Here is a 22264-nt window from a genome sequence, read left to right on the forward strand (position 1 = left end):
AGGGCTGATTTTGCTGGACTGTTTTTTTGGCACCATGTCCCATTTGAAGCCCCCCTGATGCACCCCTAGAGTAGAAACTCCAAAAAAGTGACCCCATCTAAGAAACTACACCCCTCAAGGTATTCAAAACTGATTTTACAAACTTTGTTAACCCTTTAGGTGTTGCACAAGATTTAATGGAAAATAGAGATACAATTTCAAAATTTCACTTTTTTGGCAGATTTTCCATTTTAATATTTTTTTTACAGTTACAAAGCAAGGGTTAACAGCCAAACCAAACTCAATATTTATGGCCCTGATTCTGTAGTTTACAGAAACACCCCATATGTGGTCGTAAACTGCTGTACGGGCACACGGCAGGGCGCAGAAGGAAAGGAATGCCATACGGTTTTTGGAAGGCAGGTTTTGCTGGACTGTTTTTTTTTACACCATGTCCCATTTGAAGCCCCCCTGATGCACCCCTAGAGTAGAAACTCCAAAAAAGTGACCCCATTTTAGAAACTACGGGATAGGGTGGCAGTTTTGTTGGTACTAGTTTAGGGTACATATGATTTTTGGTTGCTCTATATTACACTTTTTGTGCGGCAAGGTAACAAGAAATAGCTTTTTTGGCACCGTTTTTTTTTTGTTATTTACAACATTCATCTGACAGGTTAGATCATGTGGTAATTTTATAGAGCAGGTTGTCACGGACGCGGCGATACCTAATATGTATACAATTTTTTTTATTTATGTAAGTTTTACACAATGATTTCATTTTTAAAACCAAAAAAATGTTTTAGTGTCTCCATAGTCTAAGAGCCATAGTTTTTTCAGTTTTTGGGCGATTATCTTAAGTAGGGTCTCATTTTTTGCGGGATGAGATGACGGTTTGATTGGCATCTATTTTGGGGTGCATATGACTTTTTGATTGCTTGCTATTACACTTTTTGTGACGTAAGATGACAAAAAATGGCTTTTTTTACACCATTTTTATTTTTTTACGGTGGTCATCTGAGGGGTTAGATCATGTGATATTTTTATAGAGCCGGGCGATACGGACGCGGCGATACCTAATATGTATACTTTTTTTTTATTTATGTAAGTTTTACACAATGATTTCATTTTTGAAACAAAAAAAATGATGTTTTAGTGTCTCCATAGTCTAAGAGCCATAGTATTTTCAGTTTTTGGGCGATTATCTTGGGTAGGGTATGATTTTTGCGGGATGAGATGACGGTTTGATTGTTACAATTTTGGCGTACATGCGACTTTTTTGATCACTTTTATTACCTTTTTTGGGAAGTAAGGTGGGCAAAATTTCAATTTCATCATAGTTTTTTATTTTTTATTTTTATGGTGTTCACCGTTCGGGTAAAGTAACATGACCGTTTTATAGATCAGGTCGTTACGGACGCGGCGATACCAAACATGTGTAGGGAATTTTATTTTTTTCATTTTTTATCAGTGATAAATGTGTTTTTTTGATTTTTACTTTTTTTTTTCACTTTTATTCACTTTTTTTTGACCCAGACCCACTTGGTTCTTGAAGATCCAGTGGGTCTGATGTCTGTATAATACAGTACAGAACAATATATATTGTACTGCACTGTATTTTACTTACACTGAACAGATCTATGCCTTTCAGCACAGATCTGTTCAGCACCATGGACAGCAGGACGCCTGAGAGGCGTCCTGTTGCCATGGGAACCTTCCCCGTCTGCTCAGAACTTTGCAGACGGGGAAGGGTAAGGAGGGGATCTCTCGGGGGGCTGTCTGGGGGCTCTCTCCCTCTCCATCGGGGGGCTGCAAAGGCACAGCAGCCCCCCGATGGGAGAGGGAGGGAGCTCCCTGCGCTGTTAACCTTTTACATACAGCGGTCCGTACGGACCGCTGTATGGAAAGGGTTAAACGGCTGACATCGCATCGCAAATGTCAGCCGTTTATACCAGGGTGCCAGCAATGTGCTGGCACCCTGGTATCCCCACTGAACACCAATGAATTTTCAAGGGGAGGCGGGCGGGGGATCGCGATCCCGCCTCCCACACCGCCCGCAACCCTCCCCCTGCACCTCCCGCCACCATAAAAATCATTCGGGGGTGCAGGGGGGGGTGAATAAAACTTTTTTTAGGCACAGCAAGTCCCTGACCGCGGGGACCAGAAACTGCAGAAATCGCAGCAAACCGCAGGTCTGAATTGACCTGCGGTTTGCCGCGATCGCCGACATGGGGGGGTCACGGGACCCCCCCCGCGCATTTAGCCTAGGTGCCTGCTCAATGATTTGAGCAGGCACCGGGTTCCGATCACTGCCGGCCGGGCGGCAGTGATCGGAACAACACATGACGTACCGGTACGTCATGTGTCCTTAAGTACCAGGACATCATGACGTACCGGTACGTCATGTGTCCTTAAGAGGTTAAGTGGAGTTCCTGACGGATCCGTCTTGGCAATGTTAAAGATAATACAACCGGATCCGTTCATAACGGATGCAGATGGTTGTATTATCAGTAACGGAAGTGTTTTTGCTGAACCCTGCCAAATCCATCATAAACACTAGTGTGAAAGTAGCCTTATCGTTAGATATTGCTTCTGTCGAGCCTGCTCAGTTCTGACTTGCACAATGGACCTGCATTAACCCTTAGGTGATTGTGCTGTCCTTAGATGCTTTATCTACAAGCTCACACAGTCCACCAGACATCTGCATTGCCTCCTCAATGGTGGGAGTAATTGTGCGATCACTAGGTACCATATCTGACCAGCCTATTCAGTACTGCTGTGCACCAGGCATCAGCATTACCCTCTTCTATAGTGGGGTAGTTATGCCGTCACTAGACGCTGCATCTGATGAGCCTACATAAGTTTTTAGGTGCACCAGATGACTGCATTACCCCTTTCGGTTGGTGGAGTAATCGTCCTATCACTAGATGCTGTATCTGGGTATATGCTCTGACTTTCATCGGACAGCCTTCAGTAGGCAGAGTAATTGCAGTACTGCTTTTTACTGTATCTGACAGTTTGTGCAGTTCTGACATGTACTTAACTAGGCAACCGCATTACTCTCTTCTTTAGGTGAAGTAATTGTACTGTCGCTAGATTTTCAAGATGACGAACCTGCTCTGTCGTGTTGTGCACAAAAGTCGCATCCTACATCGTTCATTCGTGCACTAGACAGCCAAATTACCTCCTCATCAGGCACAGTAATTGCATTTTTGCTTGCTGCTTTACTTGGCAAACCTAAGCAGTTCTTATATACCAGACAGCTTCATCTCTCCCTTTAAGAGATTGAGTGCCTGCTGCAATATCTGATAGCCCATTTCTGATGTACAGTTGTGTTCAAAATAATAGCAGTGTGTTTAGAAAAGTGAATAACACTCAAAATCCTTCTAATAGTTTCTATTTCAATACACACCAATGCATTGGGAACACTACACATTCTATTCCAAATCAAAACATGAAGAAAAATATATCAAATTTGTGTTCCTCAAAAAAATTGAAGAAAAGTGAATATTAGACTGTTCAAAAAAATAGCAGTGTTTGCATTCTTCTTTACAAACTCAAACATTCACTATATAAACTGAACAATGTTTGAAGATTTTTCTTTCCTTTGAATCACTTAACTAATATTTAGTTGTATAACCACTGTTTCTGAGAATTGCTGTCCATCTGTGTTCCATGGAGTCAACCAACTTCTGGCCCCTGTGAACAGGTATCCAGCCCAGGATGATTGGACTACATTCCACAGTTCTTCTCTATTTCTTGGTTTTGCCTCAGAAACTGCATTTTTGATGTCACCCCACAAGTTTTTCTATTCGATTAAGATCCGGGGATTGGGCTGGTCACTCCATAACCACTTCAATCTTGTTGGTCTGGAACCAAGATGTTGCACATTTACTGGTGTGTTTGGGGTCGTTGTCTTGTTGGAACACCCATTTCAAGGGCATTTCCTCTTCATCATAAGGCAGCATGACCTCCAAGTATTCTGATGTATTAAAACGGATCCATGATCCCTGGTATGCGATAAATAGGTCCAACACCTTAGTATGAGAAACATCCCCATATCATGATGCTTGCGCCACCATGCTTCACTGTCTTCACAGTGTACTGTGGCTTGAATTCAGTGTTTGGGGATCGTCTGACAAACTCTTACTTTCATCAGTCCACAAAATGTCTCTTTAGGCCAGTCAATGTGCTCTTTGGCAAATTGTAACCTCTTCAACACGTGTTTTTTTTCAACAGTGGGACTTTGCGGGGGCTTCTTGCAGATAGCTTGGCTTCACATAGGAGTCTTCTAATTGTAACAGTACTCACAGGTAACTTTAGACCTTCTTTGATCTTCCTGGAGATGAGTCCTTGCCATTTTGGCTATTCTTCTATCCATTGGAATGGTAGTTTTTCGCTTTCTTCCACGTCTTTTATGTTTTGGTTGCCATTTTAAAGCATTTGCAATCATTTTAGCTGAGCAGCCTAACATTTTCTGCACTTTATATGTTTTCCCCTCTCCAATCAACCTATAATCAAGGTACGCTGTTCTTCTGGACAATGTCTGGAATGACCCATTTTCCTCAGAATTTCAAAGAGAAATGCACTGTAACCAGCATGTACAACATTTGCTGCCTTCCTTCCTAAGGGCAATAATTGCTACCTGTTTTTCAAAGAATGAATGACCTCACTAATTGAACTCTACACTGCTATTATTTTGAACATGCCCCTTTCAATTAGTGATTCAATTACAGAGAATCGGCAGCATGCATGTCAGTGATCAGGTTAGTGATGTCTGACTGCTATTATTTTGAACACAACTGTACATCAGGCAGCTTCATTACTCCTGTTACATGTGAAATAATTGCTCTATCACCAGATTCTGTTTAAAGGGACACTGACAGGCCCAATAAGCATAATTATCTATATATATATGAATGCACAGGTCTTCTAATGTGCATTAAAAACATCGGACTCACTTTCAGCTTCTGCGCATGCGCCCGGCACCCATAGCTTTCGATTGGGCATGCGCCGGATCTCGGAAGGTCGGGGACAGCAGAAGCCACCCAGCGAAGTGAATATTGATGAGCTGGGTGGCGCTTCAAAACGGCAGTTGTAGGGCGGCTGGCTGGGCAGAAGTGAATCTGAAACGCCGCCCCTTGTGCAGAAAGAAAAGCGATTTCTTCAGGTTATAAAACATAAGTTTGCAGTATTCATAAGGTGGACAGGGGTTATACTTATGTTTTTAATGCACATTAGAAGACCTGTGCATTTATATATATATATATATATATATATATATATATATATATATATATATATATATATATATATAGATAATTATGCTTATTGGGCCTGTCAGTGTCCCTTTAAGGATCAGCCGCTTCTTTCAGTTAGTGGAGTAATTGCGCAGTCACTAGATGGTGTATCTGCATCCTATGCAATTCTATCATGCACCAGGCAGCTGCATTACTCACTTCAGTAGGTGGAGTATTTGCACCGTCTCCGGAGGCAGTATCTGACAATCAAACGGAATTCTGTTGCTTACCAGGCAGGTGCGTTTTTTCCTTCAGTTGGCGGGGTAATTGCGCTATTGCTATTTTGTTTTATCTGACAAACATACCCAGCTGTGGCATGTACCAGACAGTTGCTTTTCCTTCCTCATTAGGCAGAATTCATGTACTGTCACTAGATACTGTATCTGGCAGGTCTACAGTCCTTACATGTACCAGTCAAATTGTATTACCCCTTTCATTAGAGGCGTAATGGTGCTATTGCTTGTTGTCAATGACCTTTTCTTTTACATAAATGGGATAATGGGACTACCAGTAGCTGCTGTCTGTTAAGTGCTTCAGGCAGACACACTTCTGTTATTATAGGTGGTGTTTTGTGCTGATTCCAGAAGCCATATTTGGCGTGACAACACCTCTACTTCATGCACCTGTCAGCCATTTCCCCCCTTCTGTGGGTTAGGTAATGGTGCTATGTCTTGTCCATTTGTGTTACCTAGTTTCTGATATCTGTAAGCAGTCTGCAGTCAACAGACTAACGCTTTGGGCCATTAAATGGCGTGGTTACTTGCAGCATGCTAGTCTCAGTATCTATTTTGTCTGCGGCTAGCAAGGCATGGTGTTTTCCTTCTCTAATACCGGGAGCTAAGCAGGCTTAAAGGTGTTTTCCAAGACTTAAATAAGCGTCAGTGTTTTCTCAAATAGCTGATCTGTGGGGGTCCTGGGTGTCGGACCCTTACCGATCAAATACTGATGACCTATCAATAGGTCATCGTTATTTAAATTTTAGAAAACACTTTTAACCCCTTCAGGATGAAGTCCATTTTCGTTTTTTCCTCCCCACATTCAAAGAACCATAACTTAAAATTTCTCGCCCATTCCATTGGGGGACACAGACCATATAGCTTAGGCCATTACTAGGAGGAGACACTATGCAAATAATAAAAAAACGCTCCTCCGCTGGCTATACCCCCATGCTCCAACAGGAGGACCTCAGTTTTAGCTTGGTGTCGGATAAGGAGGTGACACTCCTGCTCCTGCAGGGTTGTCCCTGTAGTTTTGTCTTCTCTTGTTTGTTTTTTTCTAAACAGAGGACGCAGGGTCGTATGGTGCGTCCCTGGTCTCTCAGTGGAGCGAGCGCCGGGGTCGAATGACCGTCCCCGTCTACCTCCCTTTTCCCCCAGAAGATAAGTGGAACCGGGCTCGACCTGCAGCTCCGGTGGCCTACCAGATCCGGGGTCACCTAGTTCTGCCCTCTATCCAGTGCACTGCCACTCCTTGTGCCAGATGACTGAAGAGGTGACCCCCTGCTGGTCCGGAACAGAGGGTGAAGACTGCAGGACTCAGTTAAGTACAACGGCTCTCCTGCAAACTCCCCCTCCCCCCGTGCTCACACTGTGATACGGTTCTTTAGGGCTTACCTGTGGATCTGGGAGGGCCGGCTGGTTGAGAGAGAGGAGGGATTCCTTCTTGTCCCATGCATCCTGGCGGTGGGCGACATTTTCGGAGTCGGGGTCTGCCTTTTTTTCTTATTTCCTGCGTGCCCGCGATTTTTTCCCCCGCGATCTTTGACTCGTCTGGGGGGGGCGGAGCCTATCGCGTGAGCTCTGGCGCTTCCGCTTGACTGCTACTCCAGCTCCTCACAGGTCACGGTAGGACAGGCAGTGTTCTGCAAAACGGTAGGAGACCCTGACTCCAGGATTGCCGCCATCATGCCTAAACCTGGCGCCCCCAAAAAATCTAAAGCGACACCTCAGGTCCCACTGGGATCCTGTAAGGTCTGCTGCTTGCCACTGTAGGTTACAGGCTCCTGTGACTCTTGCCTTGCCTCGGGATGGGATCCTCCTCCTCCCCCTCCCCTTCAACCAAACCAGCCCAGTCCCTCCTCCACCCCTTCGGAGCCCTCCTGGGCCTCTGCCATAGCTAGGGCGGCCGTGGACTTGGCCCAAGTCTCGCGCGCGGCCATGGCCTTTATGGAACGCATGGCGGCCACTGATCCACCGCCTGCGGTGCCTGTGGTTAGCACCGCTCCACCTCCCGGTGCCCCCCACAGAAGACGCTCGACCGTTAAGAGGCAGCGTACGCAGCAGCATCCCTCCTCGGATGACTCTGCTTCCCCCCACGCCTGGACGCGTGTTCAGCCTCTCCCTCTCGCAGGGATTACAGGTCTGAAGGGGAAAGGTCCGGCTTGGGCGAGGACACGGAGCCGGAACCCTCACCTAAGCTCTCCACCATGGTGGCAGACTTGGTCACGGCGGTACGTGACACCTTTGACATTTAGGGGGAACCTCCTTCTACTAGTAGCCAGGAATCCCCCCTCTTCCACTCCAGAAAACCGGAGGCAGTCACATTCCCCATTCATGGAGAGTTCGCCAAGGTTCTTTCTAAGGCTTGGGAACGCCCTAATCACCGTTTTTCTGCTACAAGGCGCATGGATACTCTTTATCCTTTCCCGGCAGATAACGTGCAGCAGTGGTCTTCTCCTCCTAAGGTCGACCCGCCGGTGGCCAGATTGGCTAAGAATACGGCAATACCAGTCCTGGATGGGTCCTCCCCTACAGGACTCCGTTGACAGGCGTTTGGACTCTTTCCAAAGCCATCTTCTCTCTGGCGGGCACAGGTCTGCGGCCCGCGTTCGCCTTGGCCTGGGTAGCCAGGGCGCTTTCGGTGTGGTTGCAGCGCCATCATCAGGACCTCGCGGAGCAGGATGCCTCTGCGGACCATCTAAACTTCATCCTCCAGATGTCCCAGGCGACAACATTCCTCTGTGAGGCCTCATTGGATGTCAGCACTCTTTGCGCGGATTTCGGCCATCTCTGTCACGCAGCGCAGGGAGGTCTGGTTGAAGGTCTGGGACGCCGATGCTTCCTCCAAGTGCTCCCTCACTAACCTCCCCTTTGCAGGCTCCAGGCTCTTCGGGGCTAAGCTGGATGAGATTATCTCTGACGCTACGGGGGGGCAAGAGTACACACCTGCCCCAATCTAGATCCAAGCGTGCTCTAGAAACCAGTCCTTTCGGCGCTTCTCTTCCTCCAAGTCTGCGAAAGCCCCTCCTCCGGCGGCTCTCAGGACTCCCGCAAGAAGTTTTCCTTTAAGCCTCAACCTTCCTGGCGCCTGCGGGCACAGTTCCAGGGGAGTTCTGCCCGCCCACCGCTTGCTTTCCTTTCAGCATGTTTGGAGAGCTCACGTTCAAGACGCCTGGGCCCTGGAAATTGTAACTTCCGGTTACAAGATAGAATTTGTTTCCAGACCTCCGGAACGTTTCTTTCCATCTCATGTTCCGGGGGATCCGGCCCTTTTACAAGCGGTTTCTTCCCTTCTGGTCAGGGGAGTAGTTGTCCCAGTTCCTCTGGAGGAACAGGGGGCAGGTTTCTACTAAAATCTCTTTGTAGTGCCAAAGAAGGAGGGATCAGTGCGTCCGGTCCTAGACCTGAAGCTGTTAAACAAGTCCCTGCGGGTGCGGAGGTTCCGGATGCAGTCCCTCCGCTCTGTTATTGCTTCTCCTCTTCCAGGGGAGTTCCTCGTGTCGGTGGACATCCAGGTCGCCTATCTGCATGTCCCTATCGCAGAATCTCACCACAGGTTCCTGCGCTTCGCCATTGGCGACCGTCATTATCAGTTCGTCGTCCTTCCCTTTGGGCTGGCGACAGCCCCGCGGGTATTCACAAGATCTTGGCGCCGATCATGGCGCTTCTCCGTACCAGGGGCATATCTCTGCTGCCCTACCTGGACGACATTCTGATAAAGGCTCCCTCTCGTCCCCAGGCAGAAGACAGTGTTAGGATCACTGTTCAGACTCTGCAACAGTTCGGCTGGCTGATCAACTTCCCGATGTCCTCTCTCCAACCTTCCCAGAGGGTGACCTTCCTGGGGATGATTATGGACACTACTGCAGCCCGGGTATTCCTCCCGGATTGCAAGTTCTCACGGATACGGGAGTCGGTGTCTCGCCTTCTGCATTCCCCGTGTCTCTCCATCCAGGAGTGCATGCAGGTTCTGGGGCTTATGGTGGCCTCCTTCGAGGCAGTCCCCTTTGCCCAGTTTCACACTCGGCCTCTGCAGCAGGCGATCCTGTCCTTCTGGGACAGGACATCGAGGGGTCTGGACTCTCGGATCCGCCTTCCTCCTCGGGTTCGCTCCAGTGGTCCTCTCCTTTCTCCAGTCGGGTCTTGAGATGGGAATGTCCCTGAGCTCTCTGAAGGGTCAGGTCTCCGCTCTGGCCATTTTCTTTCAGCACTCTCTGGCTCTGTTAAGTCCGGTGAGGACCTTCCTGCAGGGGGTGGCGCATTCTGTCCCTCCGTATGTCCCTCCTCTCCCCCCCCTGGGATCTGAACCTGGTTCTGTCTTCTCTCCAGATGGCTCCTTTTGAGCCCCTGAGGGACATTTCTTAGAGTTTTCTAACTGGAAGGTGGTCTTTTTGGTGGCCATCACCTCTATCAGGAGGGTATCGGAGCTGGCCGCCCTTTCCACTAAAGAGCCCTTTTTGGTCTTCCACAAGGACAAGGTGGTCTCCGCTTTCCACCTTAATGAGGACATAGTCCTGCCATCCTTTTGCCCCGCCCCGGCGAACCCCAAGGAGCGCACTCTCCATTCTCTGGATGTCCATGCTTTACGGGTGTACCTGTCGGTTACTGCCCCATTTCACCGCTCGGACTCCCTTTTTGTGGTTCCCGAGGGGCCTCGGAAGGGTCTGGCGGCCTCCAAGGTCACTGTGGCTCGGTGGATTCGGTCGACTATTGCCATGGCCTATCTGTCCCGGGGTAGGGTTCCCCTGGGCTAGGCGCAATCGAGCCTCTACATCACAACTTTGTAAGGAGGCCACCTGGTCGTCCTTACATACCTTTACAAAGTTCTACCAGCTGCACTCTTTGGCGCCTATGCTACTCTAGGGCGCAAGGTATTGCAGGCTGTGGTTCCTGTTTAACCGTTGGATGTTTTCCCTCTGGAGGTGCTGTTTTTCCCACCCCATGGACTGCTCTAGGACGTCCCATTTTTTGTGAAACTCACCTGTAAAATCTTTTTTCTTGTCTTTTCCATTGGGGGACACAGCTACCACCCATTCTTGTCTGTTGCAGGAGGGGTTGGTTCTATTCTAGTGGGACCTTATGGTTAACTGCCCGATGGCGGTGTTCCTTGGTTCTGCTTTTCTTTGTTCATATTTGGTTTTTGATCTCCTTCTCCTACTGCTTTTGCACGCACTGAGGTCCTCCTGTTGGAGCAGGGGGGTATAGCCAGTGGAGGAGGAGCTGTTTTTATTATTTGCATAGTGTCTCCTCCTAGTAATTTCCTAAGCTATACCCATGGTCTGTGTCCCCCAATGGAAAAGACGAGAAAAAGATTTTACAGGTGAGTTTCACAAAAAATCTCCTTTTTCACATACAGTGGCGGAAATAATTATTTGACCCCTCACTGATTTTGTAAGTTTGTCCAATGACAAAGAAATGAAAAGTCTCAGAACAGTATCATTTCAATGGTAGGTTTATTGTAACAGTGGCAGATAGCACATCAAAAGGAAAATCGAAAAAATAACTTTAAATAAAAGATAGCAACTGATTTGCATTTCATTGAGTGAAATAAGTATTTGAACCCCTACCAACCATTAAGAGTTCTGGCTCCCACAGAGTGGTTAGACACTTCTACTCAATTAGTCACCCTCATTAAGGACACCTGTCTTAACTAGTCACCTGTATAAAAGACACCTGTCCACAGAATCAATCAATCAAGCAGACTCCAAACTCTCCAACATGGGAAAGACCAAAGAGCTGTCCAAGGATGTCAGAGACAAAATTGTAGACCTGCACAAGGCTGGAATGGGCTACAAAACCATTAGCAAGAAGCTGGGAGAGAAGGTGACAACTGTTGGTGCGATTGTTCGAAAATGGAAGGAGCACAAAATGACCATCAATCGACCTCGCTCTGGGGCTCCACGCAAGATCTCACCTCGTGGGGTGTCAATGGTTCTGAGAAAGGTGAAAAAGCATCCTAGAACTACACGGGAGGAGTTAGTTAATGACCTCAAATTAGCAGGGACCACAGTCACCAAGAAAACCATTGGAAACACATTACATCGCAATGGATTAAAATCCTGCAGGGCTCGCAAGGTCCCCCTGCTCAGGAAGGCACATGTGCAGGCCCGTCTGAAGTTTGCCAATGAACACCTGAATGATTCAGAGAGTGACTGGGAGAAGGTGCTGTGGTCTGATGAGACCAAAATAGAGCTCTTTGGCATTAACTCAACTCGCTGTGTTTGGAGGAAGAAAAATGCTGCCTATGACCCCCAAAACACCGTCCCCACCGTCAAGCATGGGGGTGGAAACATTTTGCTTTGGGGGTGTTTTTCTGCTAAGGGCACAGGACAACTTATTCGCATAAACGGGAAAATGGACGGAGCCATGTATAAATCCTGAGCGACAACCTCCTTCCCTCTGCCAGGAAACTGAAAATGGGTCGTGGATGGGTGTTCCAGCACGACAATGACCCAAAACATACAGCAAAGGCAACAAAGGAGTGGCTCAAGAAGAAGCACATTAAGGTCATGGAGTGGCCTAGTCAGTCTCCGGACCTTAATCCAATCGAAAACCTATGGAGGGAGCTCAAGCTCAGAGTTGCACAGAGACAGCCTCGAAACCTTAGGGATTTAGAGATGATCTGCAAAGAGGAGTGGACCAACATTCCTCCTAAAATGTGCGCAAACTTGGTCATCAATTACAAGAAACGTTTGACCTCTGTGCTTGCAAACAAGGGTTTTTCCACCAAGTATTAAGTCTTTTTTTGTTAGAGGGTTCAAATACTTATTTCACTCAATGAAATGCAAATCAGTTGCTATCTTTTATTTAAAGTTATTTTTTCGATTTTCCTTTTGATGTGCTATCTGCCACTGTTACAATAAACCTACCATTGAAATGATACTGTTCTGAGACTTTTCATTTCTTTGTCATTGGACAAACTTACAAAATCAGTGAGGGGTCAAATAATTATTTCCGCCACTGTAGTTATATGGGGACTTTTTTTTTTTTGCGGAACAAGTTGTATTTTTTTTTTTTTTTTTTTTTTTTTTATGGCACCATTTAATTTCTCATTTTGGTATGAAATTGAAAAACAAAATTCTTCAATTTCTGTTTTTGGGTTTTAATGTTCATTGCTTGCTATGATAAACTGTCATGTATTTGTATGTTTGTTATTTAGACTTGTTTACTTATAAAAAATAATTCTAATTGCAAATAGGATCTGCTCCTAATTCTCCAAGAAAGGGAAGTCCTCTATTTCAGAATACAGTTAACGAACCAAGCAATTTACAAACCATCCCGAAAGGTTTGTCTGCAAGTTTACCAGAGTTAGATTCTGAGCCATGGATTGAGGTGAAAAGGAGGCATAGAGCATCTCCAGTAAAACCAAAGGTATGCTACAAAAACAGACAGGACGTCACCCTCGAGCAGTGTTTTAAGGCAAAATTGTTAAAGGGTTTCTGTCACCTGAAAAATGGGTACTAAGTGGGCTGACAGTAGTGATGTGCTAATGTCAGCTGAACAGAACTATATTAGTGCCATCTCACTGCCTGTCGCCGTTATTGAGAAAAATGAACTTTTATAATATGCTTATTATCTCCGTTTGCCCACTTCTTTTCACGCCCTTCTTCCCTTGTTTGACAGGGCCAGGGCAGCGCTGCTCTCCTCCCGCCGGCCGTGTCTGCAGTGTAAATCTCGCGCCGTTGGCGGTTGCTGGCTTCCTCACTACGCCGAATACTGAACGGCGCAAGATTTACACTGCAGACACGGCCGGCAGGAGGAGAGCATCGCTGCCCTGGCGCTGTCAATAAAGAGAAGGCCGTGAAAAGAGGTGGGCAAACGGAGCCTATAGGAGCAGGTGCAATGCCCCTCCTGCTCCTTGAGGCTAATTAGCATATTATAAAAGTTCTGTTCAGCTGTTTAGCACATCACTACTGTCAGCCAGCTTAATACCCATTTTTCAGGTGACAGAAACCCTTTAATAAATATAATGGGAGAGTTTCACTAAAAGCATAAGGTGACATAAGGAATGGAAAAGTGTATAACATCTAGCAAGATGCACCAAATCGATCATGAGCCACTGTGATGACCTCTTCTGGCTGCCAGTTCTAAGTTATCTAAATTTAAAAAGGCCCAAGTGGCACATCACTGGGTCACATGCTGCTTAGGGACACATCACCCCAGTGGCCAGTCATTGGCTGCAGTGGCACACGTGACCCCCGTCCATGCTGGAAGTTTTACAAACTGAGAATGGAGCAGAAATGCAGCTGTGGACTGAAGGAATCAAAATCAAGCAGCAGGGAGCAGGTAAGTGAGCTACCCTACACAGGTTTCAGGGGAGCCAAAAAGTGTTAGAAATTTGGAGAACGGATTTAAAATCTGTATCTTCTCTACTGCTTCACAGGTCTCTGTTAGGCTATGGCCATGCAGCGTGGTCTTAGATGCGACATGGCCACACTGCTTATTAAACTAATTAGGACTGCACTGTTTAAATGGGTGCGTGGTTAATGGCCATGCATTATTGAGGGTGCTGTGCTCCCTTTAAAGGAGTTATCAGGTAATATTTATTGATGACCTATCCTCAGGATAGGTCATCAGTATCAGAGTGGCAGGGGTGAGCTGTTAGAAGAAGCCAGGTGCCCAGTGAGCTCCGTGGCCTCCTCCTAAGCCATGTGATGGCACCGTACATTGTCACATGGCCTAGTTGCTGCTCAGCCCCATAGAAGTTAACGAGGCTGAACTGCAATACCAAGCACAACCACTGTACTATCTACAGCGCTTGGATAGCTGACAGGAGCTGGCTACGCTCCCCCCAAGCTCCGGGGGCGTGGCAGCTCCCTGAAACAGCTGGTCGGTGGGGGTGCCGAGACTCAGACCTTTGCCGATCTGATAATGATGACCTATCATTAAATAACCCCTATAACAATGCAGACTGACTAAACAGTGTGATTTTAATTAGTTTCATTAGAGCCCATTGTGCTGTGTGGTTGTACCCTTACCCTGTCTTGCAGTAATGACTACTCACACATGACTGCTGCAGCCAATCAGCAGACGGTGATTGGCTGCACTGGTGACATTCAAGTGGCCGCAACATCAGTGCGGGACAGCAAAAGAGACCAGCAGAGAACGAGAGTAGCGGGATCTTCTGGGTGAATGTATTTATTTTGTTATAACAGTATTTTGAGATCTCTTCTGTTTGTGTGTGCTGTATATGGGAGACGGCTAATCTGCCCAACCAACAAGAAAAAAAGTTGACAAATTGTAGTTATTCCTCATACACACTTGATGGCTTACCTGTATTCTGAAAAGTCTCTTAAAAAGATAGATGGCAGTAGAGCACAGGGCCTCTGCCATGCATGCCTTCCCTGCCATGTAGACATTCTCACAATTTTAACTTGAACACCTTTAATACCACATAGAAACCTATATGTAAAAGTAGAAGGCTCTCTGGCTCTGTGTGTGTGATGACCCATTTATTCCCAGGCAACGTTTCAGCCCACTCAATGGGGCCTTTGTCAAGCTTGACAAAGGCCCCATTGAGTAGGCTGAAACGTTGCCTGGGAATAAATGGGTCATCACCTTTTTTTTTTACCACACTTGGAGTTCTGGCTATTATTTGGATATACTGTACAAAGAGGAAAGGTTGCCTACCTTCTCTGAGGACTTGCACCTGAATTACTTTCTTCACTGTGCTGCTGTTTCTTTTTTTTGTGTGTGTGTGTATATGTATATGTATATGTATATATATATATAATCACACCCATAATTATTCATACCCCTGACTTAAAGTTACTTTTATTCAACCAGCAAGTACATTTTTTGATGGGAAATGTACATCGTCTTATCTTTTGGGAGACATCTATGTCAAGAGGCATTATTGTGGAAAAAACAGTTTCTCAGCTTTTATTTACATTTGAGCAAAAAGTGTCCAGTCCAAAATTATTCATACCCGTCACAAACTGTCAGTCTGTGGGAAAATCAAAAGTTCTATACCATTCCAAATAGTCCAAGCTGTTCTAAAGCATCCTAATTACCCCGATTAATTGGGAACAGCTGTTATAATCAACTCAACAGGTGAAAAACAGCAGCTCTCTGCAGTTGGTTTGTGGACAGTTATGGCTAAGACAAAGGAGCTCAGTGAGGACCTGCGGCTGCGCTTTGTGGCTGCTCACAAGTCAGGAAAGGGCTACAAGGCCATTTCTAAATGTTTCAAGTTCCAGTGGCTACAGTGCAAAGTATTAAAAAATAAAAGATGTGACACCTGTGCTGGCCAGGAGGATAGTTAGAGAGGGGAAAAAGAATCCAAGGATCACCACCAAGGCCATCCTGGTAAATCTGGGCTCTGCTGATGGCAATGTCTCAAGGCAGACAATCCAATGGACACTGCACACTGCTGGGTTCCACGGATGCAGACCAAGGAGGATGCCACTTCTCCAGATAAGGCACACAAAAGCTCGCTTGGCCTTTGCAAAAGCTCATCTGGACAAAGAAGACGTCTTCTGTGTTATGGTCAGATGAAACAAAAATGTAATTGTTTGGTCACAATGATATTTCTTTCATTTGGCGTAAAAAAGAAACCTTCAATCCAAAGAACACCATCCCCACTGTCAAACATGGCGGTGGAAACCTAATGCTTTGGGGGTGTTTTTCAGCCAATGGACCAGGGAACCTAATCACAGTAAACGGCATCATGAAAAAAGAGCAATACATGAGGATTCTCAACGACCACATCAGGCAGTCTGCAGAGAAACTTGGCCTTGGGCACCAGTGGACATTTCAGCATGACAATGACCCAAAACGGACAGCAAAAGTGGTGAAGAAATGGTTAGCAGACAACAACATTAACGTTTTGGAGTGGCCCAGCCAGAGTCCAGACTTGAATCCAATTGAGAATCTGTGGAGGGAGCTAAAGATCAGGGTGATGGCACGAAGACCCTCCAACCTGAAAGATTTGGAGCTCATTGCTAAAGATGAATGGGCAAAAATACCTGCAAAAAGCTGGTCTGCAATTATAGGAAGCGTTTGATTGCTGTAATAGCCAATAAAGGTTTTTCTATTGATGATTGAGAAGGGTATGAAGAATTTTGGACTGGACACTTTTTTTGCTCAAATGTAAATAAAAGCGGAGGTTTTTTTTATTTATTTATTTTTTTTTATTTTTTTTTATTTTTATTTTTTTCACAAAAATGCCTCTTGTACATAGTCTTATCTTTTGGGAGACGCCTGGCTATGAGCTGAGCGCTGCGATTGGCCAGCGATACAGCATAGGAGAAAGAGACGCCGGCAGGTTCCCCTGGGTGGAGCCTAACTATGAACATTCCGGAGGCTATACCAGGCGAACGGAGCGGCGCCCGGGGATAACCGTAAGTGCAGGGGGATATCTGGGTGCCGCTCTACACGTCTGTATAGTCAGTTTAGATACTTTACTCTGGTGAAAGGTCCTCTTTAAGTAAAAATTTGCCTGGGGTATGAATAATTATGGGCATATAGATATATTTATTTAATGATGCAGCCCTGTTGACTCTTAAATGAATTATTGTGCTTTAATATGCTATTATTATTCCTAGCATAAGCCTTCTTTGATAATTTAATAATTATAATCTTTGATGCCCTTCAATTTTTGTGCTTGTTAAAGTATTTTCGGATTAACTCCGGGTTCTTCTGGGGAAGCCTGAAAAGCCATGTCCAGTCAGTAGCCATATATTATATGCAAATGTGACTTTATCGTTGAATGCAGGTAGAATGTTCTCAAGTGACACCCAAACCCCAAGCAACTGAAGAAGTTGAGCAAGAAGAACTTGACTTCATGTTTGACGAGGAGATGGAGCCTTTACAGGGTCGCAAAAACAACTTCACAGATTGGTCTGATGATGATTCGGATTATGAAATTGATGATAAAGATGTTAATAAAATCCTTATTGTAACACAGACCCCTCCTTCTATGAAAAAACATCCAGGAGGAGATCGCACTGGAAATCATGTGTCTAGAGCCAAAATGACCTCAGAACTAGCGAAGGTTATAAACGATGGTCTTTATTATTACGAGCAGGACTTATGGACTGTAGATGATGATCACCTAGTAACAAAGGTAATGAGCATGTGGAAATGCCACCACCCACCGACCATGTTATCTCTAGGACACTGACTGCACTGCTTTGAACATTTTCCTTTTTTCCATATATTTATTTGCAGACACATTTTTCTCAAAGTATCGTTGACTGAATGTGTACTTCTGGCCAATAATATATTCATTGTTTGCCCCCATTCACTTCATTCTCTGTTGCTGTCCTGCAGTGATGACTTTGTAGCAGCCTGCACGTTACCAGTGCTGTCAGGCAGTGTCCGCTGACTGGCTGCAGTAGACATGTGCGACAGCAGCAGAGGGGGGCACCGGAGTAGATGAAGAGCTTAAGGGGAATTCCTGGTTGTTTAAAAAATTCACAGTAGTTGCAAACAGTCAAATCATTCCCTCCTTCTAGTGAAACGGCCATGCTACTTGGTGACCATTCACATCAACGGGAGCAGCACTGCTGTAACCATCTCCATCTGCTAAACAGTGGAAGGAGCTGTGTAGTTCCAGAAATACTGCAGTACATATGATCAGCAAAGGGGGGGGGGAGGGGCACCAGTATGAAAGTATCGGAAAACCCCTTTAAAGAATGTTACCTGACAAAATTAAAGCTTTTATTGCAGTACCTTGTACAGCTTCATCTTATATTCTTTTTTTTCTTAACCACAATTCAGCAGGACATAGAACATTTCAAGAAACTGAATTTCATCAGTAAAGAAGAATTTGACAGTCTTGCACCAGAAACACTGACTGGTCCAGAGGTTGAGCAATCCCCACCAAATATTCCTGCTTTTCCTGAAGGTATTCTATAGTTCTGCCTGCTTTTTTATATATATATATATTTATTTATATATATATATATATATATTTATTTATATATATATATTTACCGTTTCAAGATCGGGCCATTTACCTCCCTTCCTTTATAGGACACATTTTAAATTATTGTTTAATTATTAATTTAAATAATCATTACTAGTTTTTGGTCTGGCTTTTGAAACTGCATATAAAAAAACAATGTAAAAATAAATAAAGTAGTTCCTCCCTCATGACAGGACCACTGGGGATTGTACCTCTTGACAGGAAACAGATGTTCAATGGCCCTTCCACCATCTATTGTTTTTCTTGTCCCTACGGGGGATTTTCTAGAAGAGACTCCAAAGGCCTTCTAAGGCTATGACTGGAATTGGGGTTCTGCCTCTCCTTCTAGCTCATGAATGGCTGACACATCCCTCTGGGTTTGGCCTGCTGCAGCATGCCTTACCATCCTGTTCCTGAGTAGCCTGCTTAGCACTTTCTGGGCAGAGAGCGACTAGCAGTCCCTAGAATCCATATGGCTGCCTCAGGCCTCTAAGCCTCGCTGGCAAGTGGATTCTCTGTCGACCTGGGTTCAGTTGGGGTTCCTACCCTTTGAGGCCATGCCAGCATCTCCCAAAGTCGAGGTCCCCTGACTTGTTTTTGACCCTCACAAATTGGGTTGTACAGCTCACTGTTGCCTTACTGTTGATGTCTGTGGCTCTGCCTCATGCCTGTGCCAGGTGTCTAGGCTAGGCCTCTTACCAGTGCCTCGTAGCTTTGCCCAACTTGGTAGTCAATTATCATATTCTAACAAACTGGCTGTTTGGGGCGTTCTTGAATATTGGACTGATGATCTATGTTGCACTATATTAGGCCTCTTTCACACTACTTTTTTTTTATTTATTTTTTTTTTTCGTTTTTTGCGTTCCATATATAGTCTGTTTACGGAACCATTTATTTCAAAGGTTCCGCAAAAAAAACGGAATGTATTCCGTATGCATTCTGTTTCCTTATTTCCGTTTTTCCGTTCCATTGAAAGATAGAACATGTCCTATTATTGCCCGCAAATCACGTTCCGTGGCTCAATTCAAGTCAATGGGTCCGCAAAATAAACGGAACACATACGGAAATGCATCCGTTTGTCTTCCGTATCCGTTCCGTTTTTGCGGAACCATCTATTGAAAATGTTATGCCCAGCCCAATTTTTTCTATGTAATTACTGTATATGCCATACGGAAAAACGAAACGGAAACACAACGGAAACAAAAAAAACGGAACAACGGATCCGTGAAAAACGGATCGCAAAGCACTGAAATAGCCATACGGTAGTGTTAAAGAGGCCTTATGCTGATAATACCAGGCTTATACGTCATAGCATTCTGTAGGCGTTATGATATGATATGCTTATGTCCATTACTGGAAAGCATGTATTGCTAATATACGTTTAGACTGGTTTCACACGGGCGTTGCGGGAAAATGTGTGGGTGCGTTACGGGAACACCCGCGATTTTTCCGCGTGAGTGCAAAACATTGTAATGCGTTTTGCACTCGCTTGAGAAAAATCGCGCATGTTTGGTACCCGAACTTCACAGAAGTTCGGGCTTGGGATCGGTGTTCTGTAGATTGTATTATTTTCCCTTATAACATGGTTATAAGGGAAAATAATAGCATTCTGAATACAGAATGCATAGTAAAATAGCGCTGGAGGGGTTAAAAAATAATAATAACTTAATTCGCCTTAATCCACTTGCTCGCGCTGCCCGGCTTCTCGTCTGTCTCCTTTGCTGAACAGGACCTGTGGTGACGTCACTCCGGTCATCACATGATCCATCACCATGGTAAAAGATCATGTGATGACCGGAGTGACGTCACCACAGGTCCTGGAATGAATGCTCACCACAGGTCCTGTTCAGCAAAGAAGGAGACAGACGAGATGTCGGCAGCGCGAGCAAGTGGATTAAGGCGAGTTAAATTTTTTATTTTATTTTTTTAACCCCTCCAGCGCTTTTTTACTATGCATTCTGTATTCAGAATGCTATTATTTTCCCTTATAACCATGTTAACCATGTTATAAGGGAAAATTAATAATGATTGGGTCTCCATCCCGATCGTCTCCTAGCAACCGTGCGTGAAAATCGCACCGCATCCGCACTTGCTTGCGGATGCTTGCGATTTTCACGCAACCCCATTCACTTCTGAGGGGCATGCGTTGCGTGAAAAACGCAGAATATAGAGCATGCTGCGATTTTCACGCAACGCACAAGTGATGCGTGAAAATCACCGCTCGTGTGCACAGCCCCATAGAAATGAATGGGTCGGTATTCAGTGCTGGTGCAATGCGTTCAACTCACGCAACGCATCCGCGCGGAATACTTGCCCGTGTGAAAGGGGCCTTAAGACTTTCATTCATTTAACAGTTTAAGTCTAGAAAGTTTTGTATCCAACCCCTATAATGGATACACTTACTTGTACTTGCCTTCCACACTGCTTCTGATGAGTGCAATGCCGCCGCTGCATCTCCCCGTCGTGCGGACCAAAAAATCCGGTGGGTGGGGTTGGGGGACGGGTAGCCAGACCATGACTAGGTGATGCTAGGAATGCTGGTTGGATAACCCCTTTAATGCTCCGTGTAGTATTTATATATTTGTGGTACGATATCTCATCAGGGGATTTGATCAGTCACCACTCCTCAGTATTAGGGCTATTTCACACTTGCGTTGTTCTTTTCCGGCATAGAGTTCCGTCGTCGGGGCTCTATGCCGGAAAAATCCTGATCAGGATTATCCCAATGCATTCTGAATGGAGAGAAATACGTTCAGGATGTCTTCAGTTCAGGACCGGAACATTTTTTTGGCCGGAGAAAATACCGCAACACTTGCTGCAAGGCCGGATCCGGAATTAATGCCCATTGAAAGGCATTAATCCGGATCCGGCCTTAAGTTAAACGTCGTTTCGGCACATTACCGTATCCGACGTTTAGCTTTTTCTGAATGGTTACCATGGCTGCCAGGACGCTAAAATGGATCACGTCATCCATGCGCATGGGGCGCTCTGACGTCATTCTGGAGCGCCCCGGGAGCCGCACGGACGGTAAGTATACTGCTACCCACTACTACTATGGCAACCAGGACTTAAATAGCGTCCTGGCTGCCATAGTAACACTGCACACATTTTGAAGACGGATCAGTCTTCAAATGCTTTCAGTTCACTTGCGGTGTTACAGATCCGGCGGGCACTTCCGGCAAATGGAGTACACGACGGATACGGACAACGCAAGTGTGAAAGAGCCCTTACTGGTGCATTTTTCTTCATGACAGTGGTGAATTTGAGTTGATATGTTTTACTTTTTATTTATTAAAAAAATCCCAAATTTACCAAAGATTTTCAAAAATTTGCAATTTTCCCAAAAAATAATTTCTTTGCTTTTAAGACGGATAGTGATGCCTTATAAAATAGTTATTACTTTACATTCCCATATGTCTACTTTCTGTTGGCATCATTTTGTAAATGTCATTTTATTGTTTAAGATGTTAGATGGGTTAGGATTTTAGATGGAGTTTTTAAAATATTAAAATGCTATATTATACTACATTTGGCCTCATAGGTTTCTGTACATGGCAGACCCCGAGGCCTTTGCTAGGCCTACGGCTGCCATGGCAGCAATCGGCCCCCTGTAACTGCAGTGCTGGAGAGACAGTGCCCCTCTCTCTGTGTATAAGGGTTAATACACTGGCATCAGCATTTACAACGATGGCAGGAGATACGGCACTGATCTGGCACACACAACTCCTGTGCCCGCTTGATCATTATGACATAATAGTACGTCAATTTGCAGGAAGTCGTTAAGAGCTTAATGTCCTAAAATACCTATACCTCTGATTAAGTATAGCAGTTTCTAGACAGATGTAGAACTGGTGACAAGG

At 45.4% G+C, this 22264-nt stretch overlaps 1 protein-coding gene across 1 annotated transcript in view; it reads left to right on the forward strand.

Annotated features, from left to right (window-relative positions):
- Window positions 1-22264, forward strand: part of LARP1B (La ribonucleoprotein 1B) — a 109621-nt gene that overhangs the window by 31914 nt on the left and 55443 nt on the right. The window contains exons 10-12 of the mRNA XM_040418437.1: window positions 12693-12865; window positions 17211-17561; window positions 18218-18344. Coding sequence (XP_040274371.1) covers window positions 12693-12865; window positions 17211-17561; window positions 18218-18344 — 651 coding nt within the window. The remainder of the gene's footprint in view (window positions 1-12692; window positions 12866-17210; window positions 17562-18217; window positions 18345-22264) is intronic.

The sequence above is a fragment of the Bufo bufo genome, chromosome 2 (genome assembly GCF_905171765.1).
Source record: "Bufo bufo chromosome 2, aBufBuf1.1, whole genome shotgun sequence".
Classification (NCBI taxonomy): Eukaryota; Metazoa; Chordata; class Amphibia; order Anura; family Bufonidae; genus Bufo; species Bufo bufo.